Below are 14062 nucleotides of genomic sequence, written 5' to 3'. Positions count from 1 at the left end.
AGCATTCCTCATTCTGAAGATGGGGTAAAGAGGCTGAGCACAGCCAAATCTTGTAATTACTGGAATCCAAATTATAGATGACCTGAAAGAGAATCTATAGAGAGAGAGACAATTAATTGATGAGAAGAGGAATGATACATAGTGGTAGATGGACAGAGCTGAAACATACAGTATAAAGAGGGTATTTTTATTACTGGAGATTTGACTGCATGCTTGAATAAGTAAAGCAAAAAACAGAATAAAGAGATAGCTAAAAAAGATGTTTAAAGGGTAACTCCACTTTTGTGGGAAAAATAGCAAACAAAATATATACAGTATAGCATATACAATTGCTACATAAGTCATATTTTAATTGAATGCTATTAAAATTAAATTTTCTTTTTAATCTGCAGTACTGTAATTTTCTGTAAAATAAAATGCAATATGGCTACCTAAAGACATTCTATACTCAGATGGTGTACAGAACATTCCCCCAGATATGACATTTTCTGCTTGTGTGATTGGCTTACTGATTTTCCCAGAAGACTGCACTAAGATACAAGTCAGATTTTGGGCATCGCCTACAACAAAAATGTTGAGATATTCCCAAAGGGAAATACACTATATTTCCAAAAGTATTGGGATGCCTGGCTTTACACGCACTTTAACTTTAATGGTATCCCTGTCTTAGTCCGTAGGGTTCAGTACTGAGTTGGCCCACCCTTTGCAGCTATTACAGCTTCAACTCTTCTGGGAAGGCTGTCCATAAGGTTTAGGAGTGTGTCTATGGGACGTCTGACCATTCTTCGAGAAGTGCATTTGTGAGGTCAAGCACTGATGTCGGACAAGAAGGCCTGGTTCACAGTCTACGCTCTAATTCATCCAGTCATGGTGGAACAGGAAGGGGCCATCCCCAAACTGTTCCTATAAAGTTGGGAGCATGAAATTGTTCAAAATGTCTTGGTATGCTGACGCCTTAAGAGTTCCCTTCACTGGTACTAAGAGGCCAAGCCCAACCCCTGAAAAAGAACCCCACACCATAATCCCCCTTCCACCAAACTTTACACATGGCACAATGCAGTCAGGCAAACCCATACACATCCACCAGATTGCCAGACAGAGAAGCATGAACATGTCTCTTTGCTCTAGAGTTCAGTGGTGGCGTGCTTTATGCCACTGCATCCAATGCTTTGCACTGCACTTGGTGATGTAAGGCTTGGAAGCAGATGCTTGGCATTGGAAACCAATTCCATGAAGCTCTCTATACACTGTTGTGCTAATCTGAAGGCTACATGAAGTTTGGATATCGTTAGGTCACAGTTAGTTGGTGACTTCTGCGCACTGTGTGCTTCAGCATGCGCTGATCCCGCACTGTCATTTTACATGGCCTACCACTTTGTGGCTGAGTTGCTGTTGTTCCCAGGTGCTTCCACTTTGTTATAATACCACTAACAGTTGACTGTGGAATATTTAGTAGCAAGGAAATTTCACGGATGGACTTATTGCACAGGTGGCAACCTATCACAGTACCACGCTTGAATTCACTGAGCTCCTGAGAGCGACCCATTCTTTCACAAATGTTTGTAGAAGCAGTCTGCATGCCTAGGTGCTTGATTTTATACACCTGTGGCCATGGAGATGATTGGAACACCTGAATCCAATGATTTGGAGGGTTGTTCCAATACTTTTAGTAATATAGTGTATGTCTAAAGGGATTCACATCCTGCAATTTCCCTCATTAGAACCCTGCAAGATTAGCAGATGATTGGTAATTACGAAACCATTCCCATACAGATGCACTCTGCACATGGACACAGACAAACAAACAAACAGCTATTTCTTCAGAATAACAAAAGGGAGGAATCTACAACAAAGTTTTTTACCATCCATGCAATGTTCGTAGAGGGAAAAATTTTTTTTCAACAAAAACGGAGTTACTCTTTAAGCAGAAATAAAATAAGAAATTGATAAAGAACATAGAATAAAGAAAAGGAATAAAGGTTGAATGAAGTTTGAATATGGAAATAAGGGGAAAAATGTTAGCTCTAATATTGATGTAAAAAGTGAAGGAGAAGAAGCCCTTTATGTATGTACATATGTTTATGCATGCTTTTTTCTTTTGTGACTGGAATCATCTCAACAATTGCTAAATGGATTTCTGTGTAATCACCAATGCTGGTGTTGCATCAGGTACATTTCAAACAACTGTCTTCTTATTTTCCTATTGTTTTTTTTCTATACAATATCTTTTTTTCTATTTTGTTCTTATGCTATATTGTATATTTCTGCAGGTTATGATCTGAATGTTTTAAACAGCTACATAGTGAAGATGTTTCATTATGTGCATAGTCTTATATATCAGTTCAACTCCGAACATGATTGTAACCAAATTTTGGGTATAAGAAGTTTTTTGGGGGAAGAACTTTACCTTACAAAGGTAAGTGAAAGAACACCTTGCTTAGACTACTTATACAGTTTTTATTTTGGAAGGTTTACATGTGGATACTTCTGTAGACACTGTACTGATGTTAGTGAGTATAGTGGTATTAGTAGTGGATTCTCTTGGAGTTACCATTGTCGCCTAAGATGTGTGCTTTATTCCTTAGTGCCAACTTGTTCATTGGGTAATAAATCCTGGTAACCTTGCCTTTTTCAGATATATGGTTTGTGTAAGTTGCATTAGTCCATATCCATTGGTGTTGGTATCAGGGACACCAGTACCACTACCGTTAACTCCACTGTTTTGCAATACTACGTTGGAACTTGGGGTTCTCGGTTCCTGGGACACTGACTGATATCCACATCACCACATCCTGCTCACTCTGGTGGCACATAGAGATAATACCATAACATTCAGGGCCAGTTTGTGATTGGCTGACGGACATCGTTGAGTGGGTTAAATATTGTAATACTTCTAGTGCTTTAGATTATTTGATGAATGGGATATTGCGCTAGTCCACAGAAATTCAGTTAGACAATTCAGATATGGGTTTTACTGTAGACACAGCTGTAGATTGAATAATACTGTTTCTGATACTTACATTGTATGCCAGCTAACCTTTTTTTTTCTATAGACTGCTGAGACCCATTATTACAATAGCACTACAGTATAATGTGTAAATAAAAACCAGTTTCTGTAGTTTTCTGGTGTTGCCTGTACAGGTTGAGAAGTTCTTTATAAATGCTTTCACAAAAGATTCCCAAAACGTTCACACATTTTGAATCAGATTACAAAATAAATGAATATTAGGTGAAAGATGTGTGAATATCTTATGAAATGTTACATGTTCAGGGTGTAACATGTAACACGTTACGATCAGACCGGCCCTGCTCACCCCACCACCAATCCCCGTCGTGACAGCTAGCAGGGTAACTTCTCCTCACTGCCAGCTGTACAATTTCAGCCGTGCGGGGCTCCGCCTGCCTGCCCGCCCACGTTACTCATTTACAGTATTCTGTGAATGGGAAAACTACAAGTCCCAGCAACCTTTGGAGATGTCGGCTTGTAGTTCTCAATGAACTACCATGGTGCTGCACAGCGCCGTGGTAGTTCACTGAGCCTTCCTCTCAGTGATTATCTGCTTGCCCGTACGAACAAGCAGATATACTGACAGGTTAGAGGGAGACCTTCATGGCACCAGCAATCTTTTGATCACTGGTGGAATGCTTTAGAGACTCCACAAACAAAAAATAATAAATGCACATTTTTTTACCTACAAATAAAATGTGCATTTATTATTTTTTGTTACAACTTATCCTTTAAAAAACAGGAAAGAAGCAGAAGGGAGCATATAAAAATAAATAAATAAATACATAACATGATTAAATACCTAGGAAAATATGAATTTATTTTAATAAGTATGCAAATCTGTTTAGTAGCTAGGCTAAAAGTATCTACTGTAAAGACGATTGTGTTTTTAAGTTCTAATTTTAAGTTCTTATTTTCTTTCAGCCAAGATAGCATAAATGATAAAATTAATTCAGATTCAGAATACTTTAATACTAAATGCCCTGCCCTGAAATGTAAAATGCCTCTCCTGTGAGATATAATTTGCACTGGTGATCAAATGATTTCTTACAGCTATCAGTATACCTAATATCAAACTGAATACCTAATATCAAACTGAATAGCTCTCTGCGGATCACTGAGAGGCTGAGCCAAGTGCTAGTCCAGGGATCTGGGTAGATCCCGACTTTAAAGTCACAATCTTTTCCGAGCCTGGAGCGGCTGAGTGACGTCAGCTGACATCAGACTTTAGCCCGCTGTTGGCTGAAAATGGGTCACAGCAGTGCAGAACAACCTGCACTCCTATGATGCACAGGACAAGTACAGCCAGCTTTGTTTGTACTTCTCTTTTAGGCACACATACACTTTTAACATACTAAATGATGTTTAAAATTCTTGTAAGTTTTTCTTGCACCCCCCTTCCATGATGGAGACACTGATATTCACTGTTGCAGTCTACCTGATTCCAGGGGCGGACTGACCATTCGGGTGCTCAGGCACAGTAGGAGGCCCCATGAGATGCCCCTGGTGCCTTTCATAGGCTTGTTTGAGTGTGGGCAAGGACACAGAGGCCCCATGATCCCTTATTGCCCGGGGGCCCCATGAGTTGTCAGTCCGCCCCTGCTGGATTCCTATGTCAGCTGTCAGCTTATTGGACAGTGCAAGAGTATCTTCACATTGTTGGGGTCCTTCCTTTTCTCTCTTCCTGCCTAAACATCTCCTCCTCCAACCCCTTTGCCTAAATACATGTCAGATTACAGCAATCTGTAACATGCAATGCAGTATAGTGATGCACAAGTTATCATAAAAATACATGTTAGGAAGTTTTAGCAATCTGTTTGGAATCTGGTATGAATTTTGAATCTGGTATGAATTTAAACATGAATTCCAGACATAAAGCTAAATACAGAGTTAAAGTTTGTTTTTCTGTCCATCTAGTTGTGTTATGGCAGAGAACACAACCAGACTAAAAAAAAATTAAAGTGTCGCGCTGCTAGCATAAATCAATACATAGAAATATACAAACAAAAAACATGACTGATAGTCCCAAAAGATGATAAAACAAAAATAAATGCAATTCTTCAAAAAAAATCCAAATAAGTGACAAATCTTCCTGCTGGTGATTGCACCCACAATTCCAGTGCTGTAAATCTTAAATACATGTGAATCACCGCAGTGAACATAGACTTCCAGGTGGACTCTCACCTCCTCGCATGGACCTGTATGTGGACACAGGTCAAAAAAAGCATCTCCCCTATTAGTGGGGTTAACACATAACTTGCTCCTCTGTGCACTCTTCCCCTTATGAATCACCACTGGACCTTCACAAATGGCACCTGATTTCAGTACAGCCAACTCTGTGGATAAAGCTCAACAACCACAAAGTAGACCATTGTGCAGTAGGCTTCTTTAAAAGGCATATATTAATTAAAGTATATGAAGTCACATGATAATAGTGTTAAAAACGCATGAAACAGCGGTCAGAATCAAACAATGGAGAGCAAGACCCTGCCTGTCGGAACAATGTAGGAGCGCTGACGTCACCTTTAACATAACCAGGTCAGCGAGCTCACTTTTCCCCGCTGTACGTAAGCAATGCGTCCTTTTTACTGCCCCTGCCCCAGCCTCCTGACTGGGCAGTGCAGAGTGATGAAGTCATCATTGTGCTCCCTATATTATAGAAAGCTAATATAAAGACAGATTTGGGTATATATGTTGGCTATACTGAAATTTCAAATAGAGGATTTTAATGATTGCATAAACACCCAGTTAAGTAATCATTCAAATCCTCTAATTGTATTTTTAAATTCAGCTAGCATAAGTTCCCAAATCTGTCTTTATCTTAGCTTTCTATAACCCCTTACACATCAAAACCTGGACAATTGAGTTTTTGTATCTGCCGGAAGCTCAGATTTAATGATTTTGTATTAACTGCACAACATAAATATTCTTTTTTTTTTCAACTACCTGGAGTTCTGCTTTAAGCATTCTCACCACAGAAGTGTAATAGAATATTTGTTTAGCAGTTCCAATAATATATGAACTGCTCTGGGATATGATTTACAGAATGCAGTATATCACACTATAAAATTCACTTACACCCTATTCACTCCTAAAATTATACTGACATATAAAATCAGAAGTCCAAATTGTTTATTCAGGCTTTAGTAAGTTCTAGTGTACAATGAAATGTTTTTAAAACTTACTATTGATTCTGAAATGTTTAAATGTTTGCTGTAAATTTTATGAGTAACAAGAACACAATTATTCAAAAAACCCCCCAAAACGTTAATAGCTTTTCTTTTTGCAGACTATGAAAAATAAATATTTTTGGACTGACTGGTATTTGTGTGGTCTACAGTGTATAGTTTAATGTAGTATATCTATATTTTATATTCAAGGTCTTGACTTTCTCTATTGAATCTAATATTTTATTAAAGATTTTGCCTGTATAAAAATACTATTATTGCCATCAAAGGAAATATCAGTATGATCACAAACAACTTGCTAACCAGTTCCTAGCTGGTAACTCGTTTTCTCTGTTATTGCAGCCTCTTGAATGTAGTGGCCCTGTGGAGAATTGGCTGCCACAGCTTGTAAACAGCATAAAAGCTTCTCTTCAGCATCACCTGTGGGCAGCCATGGAGCACTCCAGCACCGTTATAACAAGGAGAAAAGAGATACACAGTGCTGGGGCCCGGCGGGTGCTCATAAACAAAACTTCCTCCATGGGGGAAACTGCTGCAGATGAGAGAAGTATGTAATATTTACTGTTTTCAAATAACTTCCACAGATTCACAGCAGTGCCTGCTTCTTAAAGTGAATCTGCAGTGCTTTTGTATTTTTTATTGTTTTGTTATGAGTCATTATACAGAATATAATATATCTGCATTTTAATTTAAGGAAACTTGTCGCTACTTGTGAAATATTAAAGTAGAGCCAGCGTGCAAAATAAGAATACCTGTCTGGCAAATGGCGATTCTGATTTTTGCCACTTGCAAAGCTACACTTGCCACTAGCATTTGACACTTCTGGGTGTGTCAGATCCCCCTTGTCTCCCACTTGAAGCTGTGGTTCTATCCTCTGGCCACTACAGTACTACCATGTCCTGAAGTTATGTAGCAACTGTCAAATGGTCATAATTTGTATACTAACTTAGGAACGGCCCCATGGGTGGACATTTAGTATATTACTTGACCTCTCTGTGACCTTTGATACTGTTGACCATCCCCTCCTCCTCAAAAAACTCCACTCTCTTGGCCTGCGAGACTCTGCTCTCTCCTGGTTCTCCTCCTACCTATTGCGCTCCTTTAGCATTACCTATAACTCTGTCTCCTCCTCTCCACTCCCTCTTTCTGTAGGGGTCCCTCAAGGTTCTGTATTTGGACCTCTTCTCTTCTCCATCTACACCTCCTCCCTTGGTCACTTGATAAACTCCCATGGCTTCAAGTACCGTCTTTATGCTGATGACACACAAATCTATCTTTCTACCCCTCACCTCACCCCTTCAGTCTCCTCTTGCATTACTAACCTACTAAGTGGCATATCGGCATGGATGTCACTCCACTTCCTCAAAATCAATCTTTCCAAAACTGAGCTCTTAGTATTCCCCCCATCCCGTGCCCCCTCCTCTGACTTCTCCATCAAGACCAATAACACAATCATCAGTTCCTCCCCTCATGCCAGGGTACTAGGTGTAATCCTAGACTCCCATCTGTCCTTTCAGCCCCAAATCCAATCACTGTCCAAATCTTGTAGACTTCACCTCTGCAACATCTCCAAGATACGGCCGTTTTTAACCTCGGAAACTACTAATCAACTTATTCACTCCCTTGTTATCTCTCGCCTTGACTATTGTAACTCCCTCCTCATTGGCCTACCTCATCGCAGGCTATCCCCTCTTCAGTCTATCTCGAATGCTGCTGCCAGACTCATCCACCTTACTAAACATTCCGTATCTGCCATCCCTCTCTGCCAATCCCTCCACTGGCTTCCCATTGACCAACGTATTAAATTCAAAACATTAACAATAACATATAAAGCCATGTATAACTCTGCCCCAAATTACATCTCCAATCTTGTCTCCAAACCATACTCTCCACCTCTTGCACAACCTCCTGCTCTCTAGCTCTCTCGTCTCCTCCTCCCATGCTCGTCTCCAGGACTTCTCCAGAGCTTCCCTCACCCTCTGAAACTCTCTACCCCAAATTATCAGACTATCGCCTACTCTGCTCACTTTTAGGCAATCTCTGAAAACCTATCTCTTCAGGGAAGCCTATCCTGCACTCAGCTAAATAAAAATCTTCTTCTCCTCCTACCAGTTCATCCCCCACAGTTACTACCTTTTGTACCACTAGCCCCTACCTCTTAGATTGTAAGATCCAAGGAGCAGGGCCCTCCTATCCCTCTTGTATTGAACTGTATTGTTGCTGTATTGCCTCCCGTTATATTGTAGCACTGAGCAAACTGTTGGCGCTATATAAATCCTGTATAATAATAATAATAATATTGATGATAATAATAATATTGATGTATACTAGTGATAATAGTATAATACATAGTGATATTTTTTGGGAGCTTCTGTTGTAACTCAACCGCTGTCAATTTAGTACTTTGCTCTTGCCAGCAGGTTTACTTTAAGATATTTTTTTTTGTTTACTGTTACCAAGCCCTTTCAAGCCAGATAATAAGGTTAAGACAAAAGCATATGAATAGTCCAAAGGGGGTTTTCTCAATTAATGGACTTATTCTTATTTTCTTTAACACTGTTAATAATGATAGGAGTTAATGGTAGAAAGCATTACCTAAAGGCCTCAGGGACTGTTCTTCCAGCAGTTTGCTTGATGTTAATTACTGCTTTAAGGCCAATGCTATACAAAATGTAGACTCTTCATCAGCAAGATATCAGTGTAGCTGTTTATATGTCCTTCTTAATATATATATATATTTTGTAAAATATCAGGTGTATTGCTGTTATTATGCTATGTTAATGGTATATAACATCTAATTAACCTACATAACTGTTTCAATACGTTTTATTTTCAATTTTGAGTTTAGTTTTTTAATTGCCTGCTATGTACAATTAACTGATGTACAATAATTACACATTTTTTGGTTATTTTGTCATCTTTAGAAATTGACACACCTCAAAACAATGAAGACAGTATATCGATGGCAGCTGTGAATGTTGGGAACCAGCAGTCTAAGCATTGGGTCCTGTCTACACTAAGTGATGTGGCTTTCCTCTCCACTCAGATTAAGTTCTGCCGAGAATGTAATGGAGACAGTGAACAAAGGAGTGAAAGATTGCAGGTACTGCATTTGTAAAACACTATTGTAATGCTGGCCATTTTCACTCAGATCTACCCACTCGACCCTATCAGGACTAGGTTCAACTAGAATGGTCTGGGACCAGAGCTGGAATTAGCACCTATTCCAAGTTTCTGAGTCACATGTAGAAAATTGAAAGCAGTCTGATGACCCCATGCAGGGTTATTGTGGTCATCATATATCTGGCGTTTCCATCCTTGTTACAACATTAAGAGTTGGATCCATTTTTAGCTGTACTTTTCAGTAGAACTCATTCAACGTATGAAGGGAACCTTAACCACTTCAAGTCCGGACACTTTCACCCCCTTCCTGTCCAAGCCAATTTTCAGCTTTCAATGCTATCATACTCTGAATGACAATTGCGCGGTCAAGCAACACTGTACCCATATAAATTTTTTTAGCATTTATTTGAGACAGACAAAACTTTATTTTGGTGGTATTTATTCACCACTGGGATTTTTATTTTTTTGCTATATAAATTAAAAAGTCCAAACATTTTGAAAAAAGTGTTTTTCTTATAAAATTGTGCAAATAAATAATCTTTCTTCATACATCTTAGCCAAAATATATTCATCTATCTTTTTAGTGAAAACAATAACCCAAATTAGTTTATAACCAAAAATTATAATTTTTCAAAAAAATTTTTAAACATTTTTTTAAATTGTTTTATATTATTATTTATGTTTTTTTTTTTAATATACCATCACTCTAGCAGTACAAAGTCACCATAGTGACACTGTACTACTTGTGGGGGGTGATGGAGATTTTTTTTTTTACACTGATTACTTTTACACCCATAAAGGCTGTAAAAGCAATCATTTCTCCTTCTCTCTGGCTGCATTCTTGCAGCCATTGAGAAATACTTTGAGAGATGTAATTGGTCACAGCTTGTCACATGGTGCAAGGCTGTTGTGAATAGCCTTGTACCATGTGACCTCTTTGACCATTCACAGATTTCACAAGTAGTAAGCAATGATGTCTGGAAAGAAAACATCTTGTTTACTACTATTCATGTGATCACTGATTGACAAATCAATGATCACATGAATTGGGACATCACACAGAGGTCCTGTACAGCAATCGGTGTTCCACTGTGTCCTCCGGATTGAGGTGCGCGTCGCTCCCGGGGAGCGCGCACAGGCAGTGAATGCGGAGCCCATTTATAAACGGCCACCCACTCCTGCACTGCTCCTGTCCGGCCCATGTACATAAACGTGGTTAAAGGTGGCCATGGGTGCTTGTAATTGAAAAAAAAAAGGTTTTATGATTCCACGTGTCCAGAATTATTTTTATCTTGTTGGTTATTCCATTCCTATGTTTCATGAAGAAAGGCAAGAACCTTTAAAGTATTTAGATTACCCATAGTTATACCAGAATTTTCCATGTTTGGTTTATCTTCAATAATTGAGTGTTAAAAAATTGTATTTCTGATTAAGTAGTTAGTAAGCAAATCAAAATATATATGTAGCACACCCTTGGGTGATGCTTGGCTAGATATTTAGGTTCAGCTCCCACCTGAATCTGGTGACACCTCCAATTATACCCAGAATACTTTGACACTCTGAGAATATTTTTTATGGGTTTTATTGAAGAAGACAAACCCTGAAAAAGAACTAGCTGATTTAACACAGATAATGTACATAAAACGCAGATACCACTTTGCATAACACAGTTAGTAAGAAGTCACAATTCACTCGCCAAATTCTACAAAAACTGATTAGTATCACACAGACTAGGGTGACATATGAGAGTGACATTGACACATGAAACAATAACTGTTAATGAGATTTAGCAGCTTATTGACATTTGCTACAGCAATACTATCTAGAGCAGAAATGTCCTAGCTAACCACTAGCCAGTGGGATGAAACTTAACCACTTGCCCTCCTGAGGATTTACCCCCCTTAATGACCAGGCCTCTTTTTGCTACTCGGCGCTGCACTAATTCAACTGATAATTGCGCGGTCATGCAATGCTGCACCCAAACTAAATTTACGTCCTTTTTTTCACACAAATAGAGCTTTCTTTTGGTGGTATTTAATCACCTGTGCGTTTTTTATTTTTCACGCTATAAACAAAAAAAGACCAAAAATTTTAAAGAAAAATGATATTTTTTACTTTCAGCTATAAAAAATATATAGTAAACTCAAAGTTAGTTATAAATTTAGGCCAAAATGTATTCTGCCACATGTTTTTGGTAAAAAAAATCCCAATAAGTGTATATTGATTGCATTGTGTGAAAGTTATAATGTCTACAAACTATGGTATAGATACTGCAATTTACGCCATTTTTTTGCGCTAGTTTAACGGACAATTGCGCGGTCATGCAATATGGTACATAAATGAAATTTACATCCTTTTTTTTCCCACAAATTGAGCTTTCTTTTGGCGGTATTTGATCGCCTGTGCGGTTTTTATTTTTTGCGCTATAAAAAAAAAAGGTTGACAATTTTGAGGGAAAAAAACTATATTTTGGACTTTTTGCTATAAAACATGTCCAGCAAAAAAAAAATTTAAAAATCAAATTTATTCATAAATTTCTGCCAAATGAATTCTGCGACATGTCTTTGCTAAAAAACCCCAATACGTGTAAATTAATTGGTTTACGTGAAAGTTATAGCGTTTACAAATGGCGGGAAAGATACTGGAATTTTTAATTTTTTTTTATACTAATAATGGCGGCGATCAGCGACTTATGGCGGCGATCAGTGACTTATGGTGGCGATCAGCGACTTATGGCGGGACTGCGGCAGACATTCTGATACTGGGGGGGAACGGACTTGGGGTCACTGACATCCCCAGTGACACCAATACAGTGATCAGTGCAAAAAAAAAAACCACTGACACTGTACTAATGGCACTGGGGAGGGAAGGGGTTAACTTTATTATTCAGTGAAAGGGTTAACTGTGTGAGGGGAGTGTTTTACTAGGGGGCGGGGGTGTGTACTGCACGGGGGACAAGCTGATCGGGAGAGATAAACTCTTCTCTCCAGCTCAGCATGTCAGGAGCTTTCAGGGAACTGACAGAAATCACAGCTACTGCATCTGTGCTCTCTGTCAGTGATTGCCGCTAATCGCCGGGACACAGCCGGTAACGACTGACATCCGCGGCCTCGCGCGTGCCCCCTACCTGTTTTGAAACCACACATTTTAAAATGTGGTTTTGCCCAGCCGTGCCGCCCTGCCAATGTATTTCTACAGTGGCTGGGCGGCATGTGGTTAAAGTCTCTCAACATTGGGGCCCTTTAATCAATGGAAGAGCGCTCACTCTCTACATGGGAGAGTATTTGTAATCCAGGAGTAGCAGGATAGCACAGTCTCCTTTAAGCAGAATCTTCCAGTGAACATTGCAATAGTAAAAACAACACTTCAACAAAATCTTTACCATGCAGGTGAAATCCTGATATACTGACACTTGCTCGGTATATTCAAAGCAGCAAGCTTCTGTGGGGATTTGCAACTAAACACATTCTTCAGCCACAGCACAAGTCTTGAGGAGACAAACCAGTAATATACAGTGACAGAGTTCTCTCATCAATCAGCAGCAGGAATAGCTAATTCTGAGCAGCTTGGGCTTTCCAATATCTGTGTCACTCTGAGAATTAGAGAGCAGGCTTTCTCATGACCATTCTCCAGAGATGAACAGCAAATGCAGCAATATCAAAATCCCCTTTCATCACAGAGTGCTCACTGTTTCTGGATTGTCCTCTAGATAGCATTAGACAGTAGTAGAAATCCTCTCTCTTTCAGCAGCTCCAAACTCTGAGAGACACATGCACTTGAGTGGCTGTAATCCTGAGTGTCTGGAAGGACAATCCTTGATTTGCACACTGTCCTCCTGCAACAATTCCTCTGCTACACCCTCCCAGCCCAGTCCATGGGTTCTAGCAGCACAGAGAGTGAGACTTCTGTGACTTTACACCAGGAGCCCTTGCTCCATGCGGTCCCCTTAAAATGTGTGCTTCCCCACATGTGCTTCTTCTTCCTTTTTCCTCTCTCCTTTCCTCCACAGCCAATCATACGTTCAGCTGCAACAGTGTTGCTATGGGTGGATCCTTCTCAGCTGTAGTAACAACTAATCAGAGCACAGTCTTGCTTTCCCTGTCTGTCACTCACAAACAGGGAAAAGAAAAAAAATGCTTTGCAACTGCTGTTTAAGATTTAAAGCAACCAGCACATCTCTACATATAATACATTGACTAATACAGTGAAGATACTGTATATTGCAGCAGTTGATGTATAATACATTAAAGTTCAGAAATATCCATTGGTTGTTGACAGTGACCTAATATGCCTTTTTATGTTCTAACCTGTACTAGAAGAAGCGCTGAGAGGTCCTAAGAGCACAAACACTCTCCTTCATGTTTAGCACAACACATGCTTCTATTGTATCAGTTTTCTGTTTAAATATTTTACTATGAAGTTATCTCTGTTTCGTTGTTCGAAGGTTATAATATCTAATTATAACGAACTACTGCTGGGCAGCCACATAGATTTTCCAGCAGCTTAGAAAATCCCTGCTTGTAAATGACAAGCACTTCTGATGTTGCTTGTTAACGCTTCCCAGTTAATTATCCCAGGCAATGCTTGAATCATTTGCTTTGCTTACGGATACCAGACATTTCTGGGGGTCATCTGTCCTTAGTGGTGCTGTAGAAATCATTAATAATAATGATTTAGTACTTCTAGTGGGGTTAACAGTATTGGATACTGTAACAATCAATCTAAACACTAGCTCTAAATTCGG

General features: G+C 39.3%; 1 protein-coding gene across 1 annotated transcript in view; it reads left to right on the top strand.

Moving 5' to 3' along the window:
* Positions 1 to 14062, top strand: part of LOC149443674 (uncharacterized) — a 627829-nt gene that overhangs the window by 122531 nt on the left and 491236 nt on the right. Inside the window, 3 exon segments of the mRNA XM_089655378.1 lie at positions 2271 to 2416; positions 6538 to 6742; positions 9120 to 9298. Of these exon segments, the coding sequence (XP_089511504.1) occupies positions 2271 to 2416; positions 6538 to 6742; positions 9120 to 9298 (530 nt within the window).

Source organism: Staurois parvus, unplaced genomic scaffold (genome assembly GCF_062004578.1).
Source record: "Staurois parvus isolate SC_StPar_1 unplaced genomic scaffold, SC_StPar_1.0 ptg000839l, whole genome shotgun sequence".
Classification (NCBI taxonomy): Eukaryota; Metazoa; Chordata; class Amphibia; order Anura; family Ranidae; genus Staurois; species Staurois parvus.
This window is presented reverse-complemented; position numbering and strand designations above follow the sequence as displayed.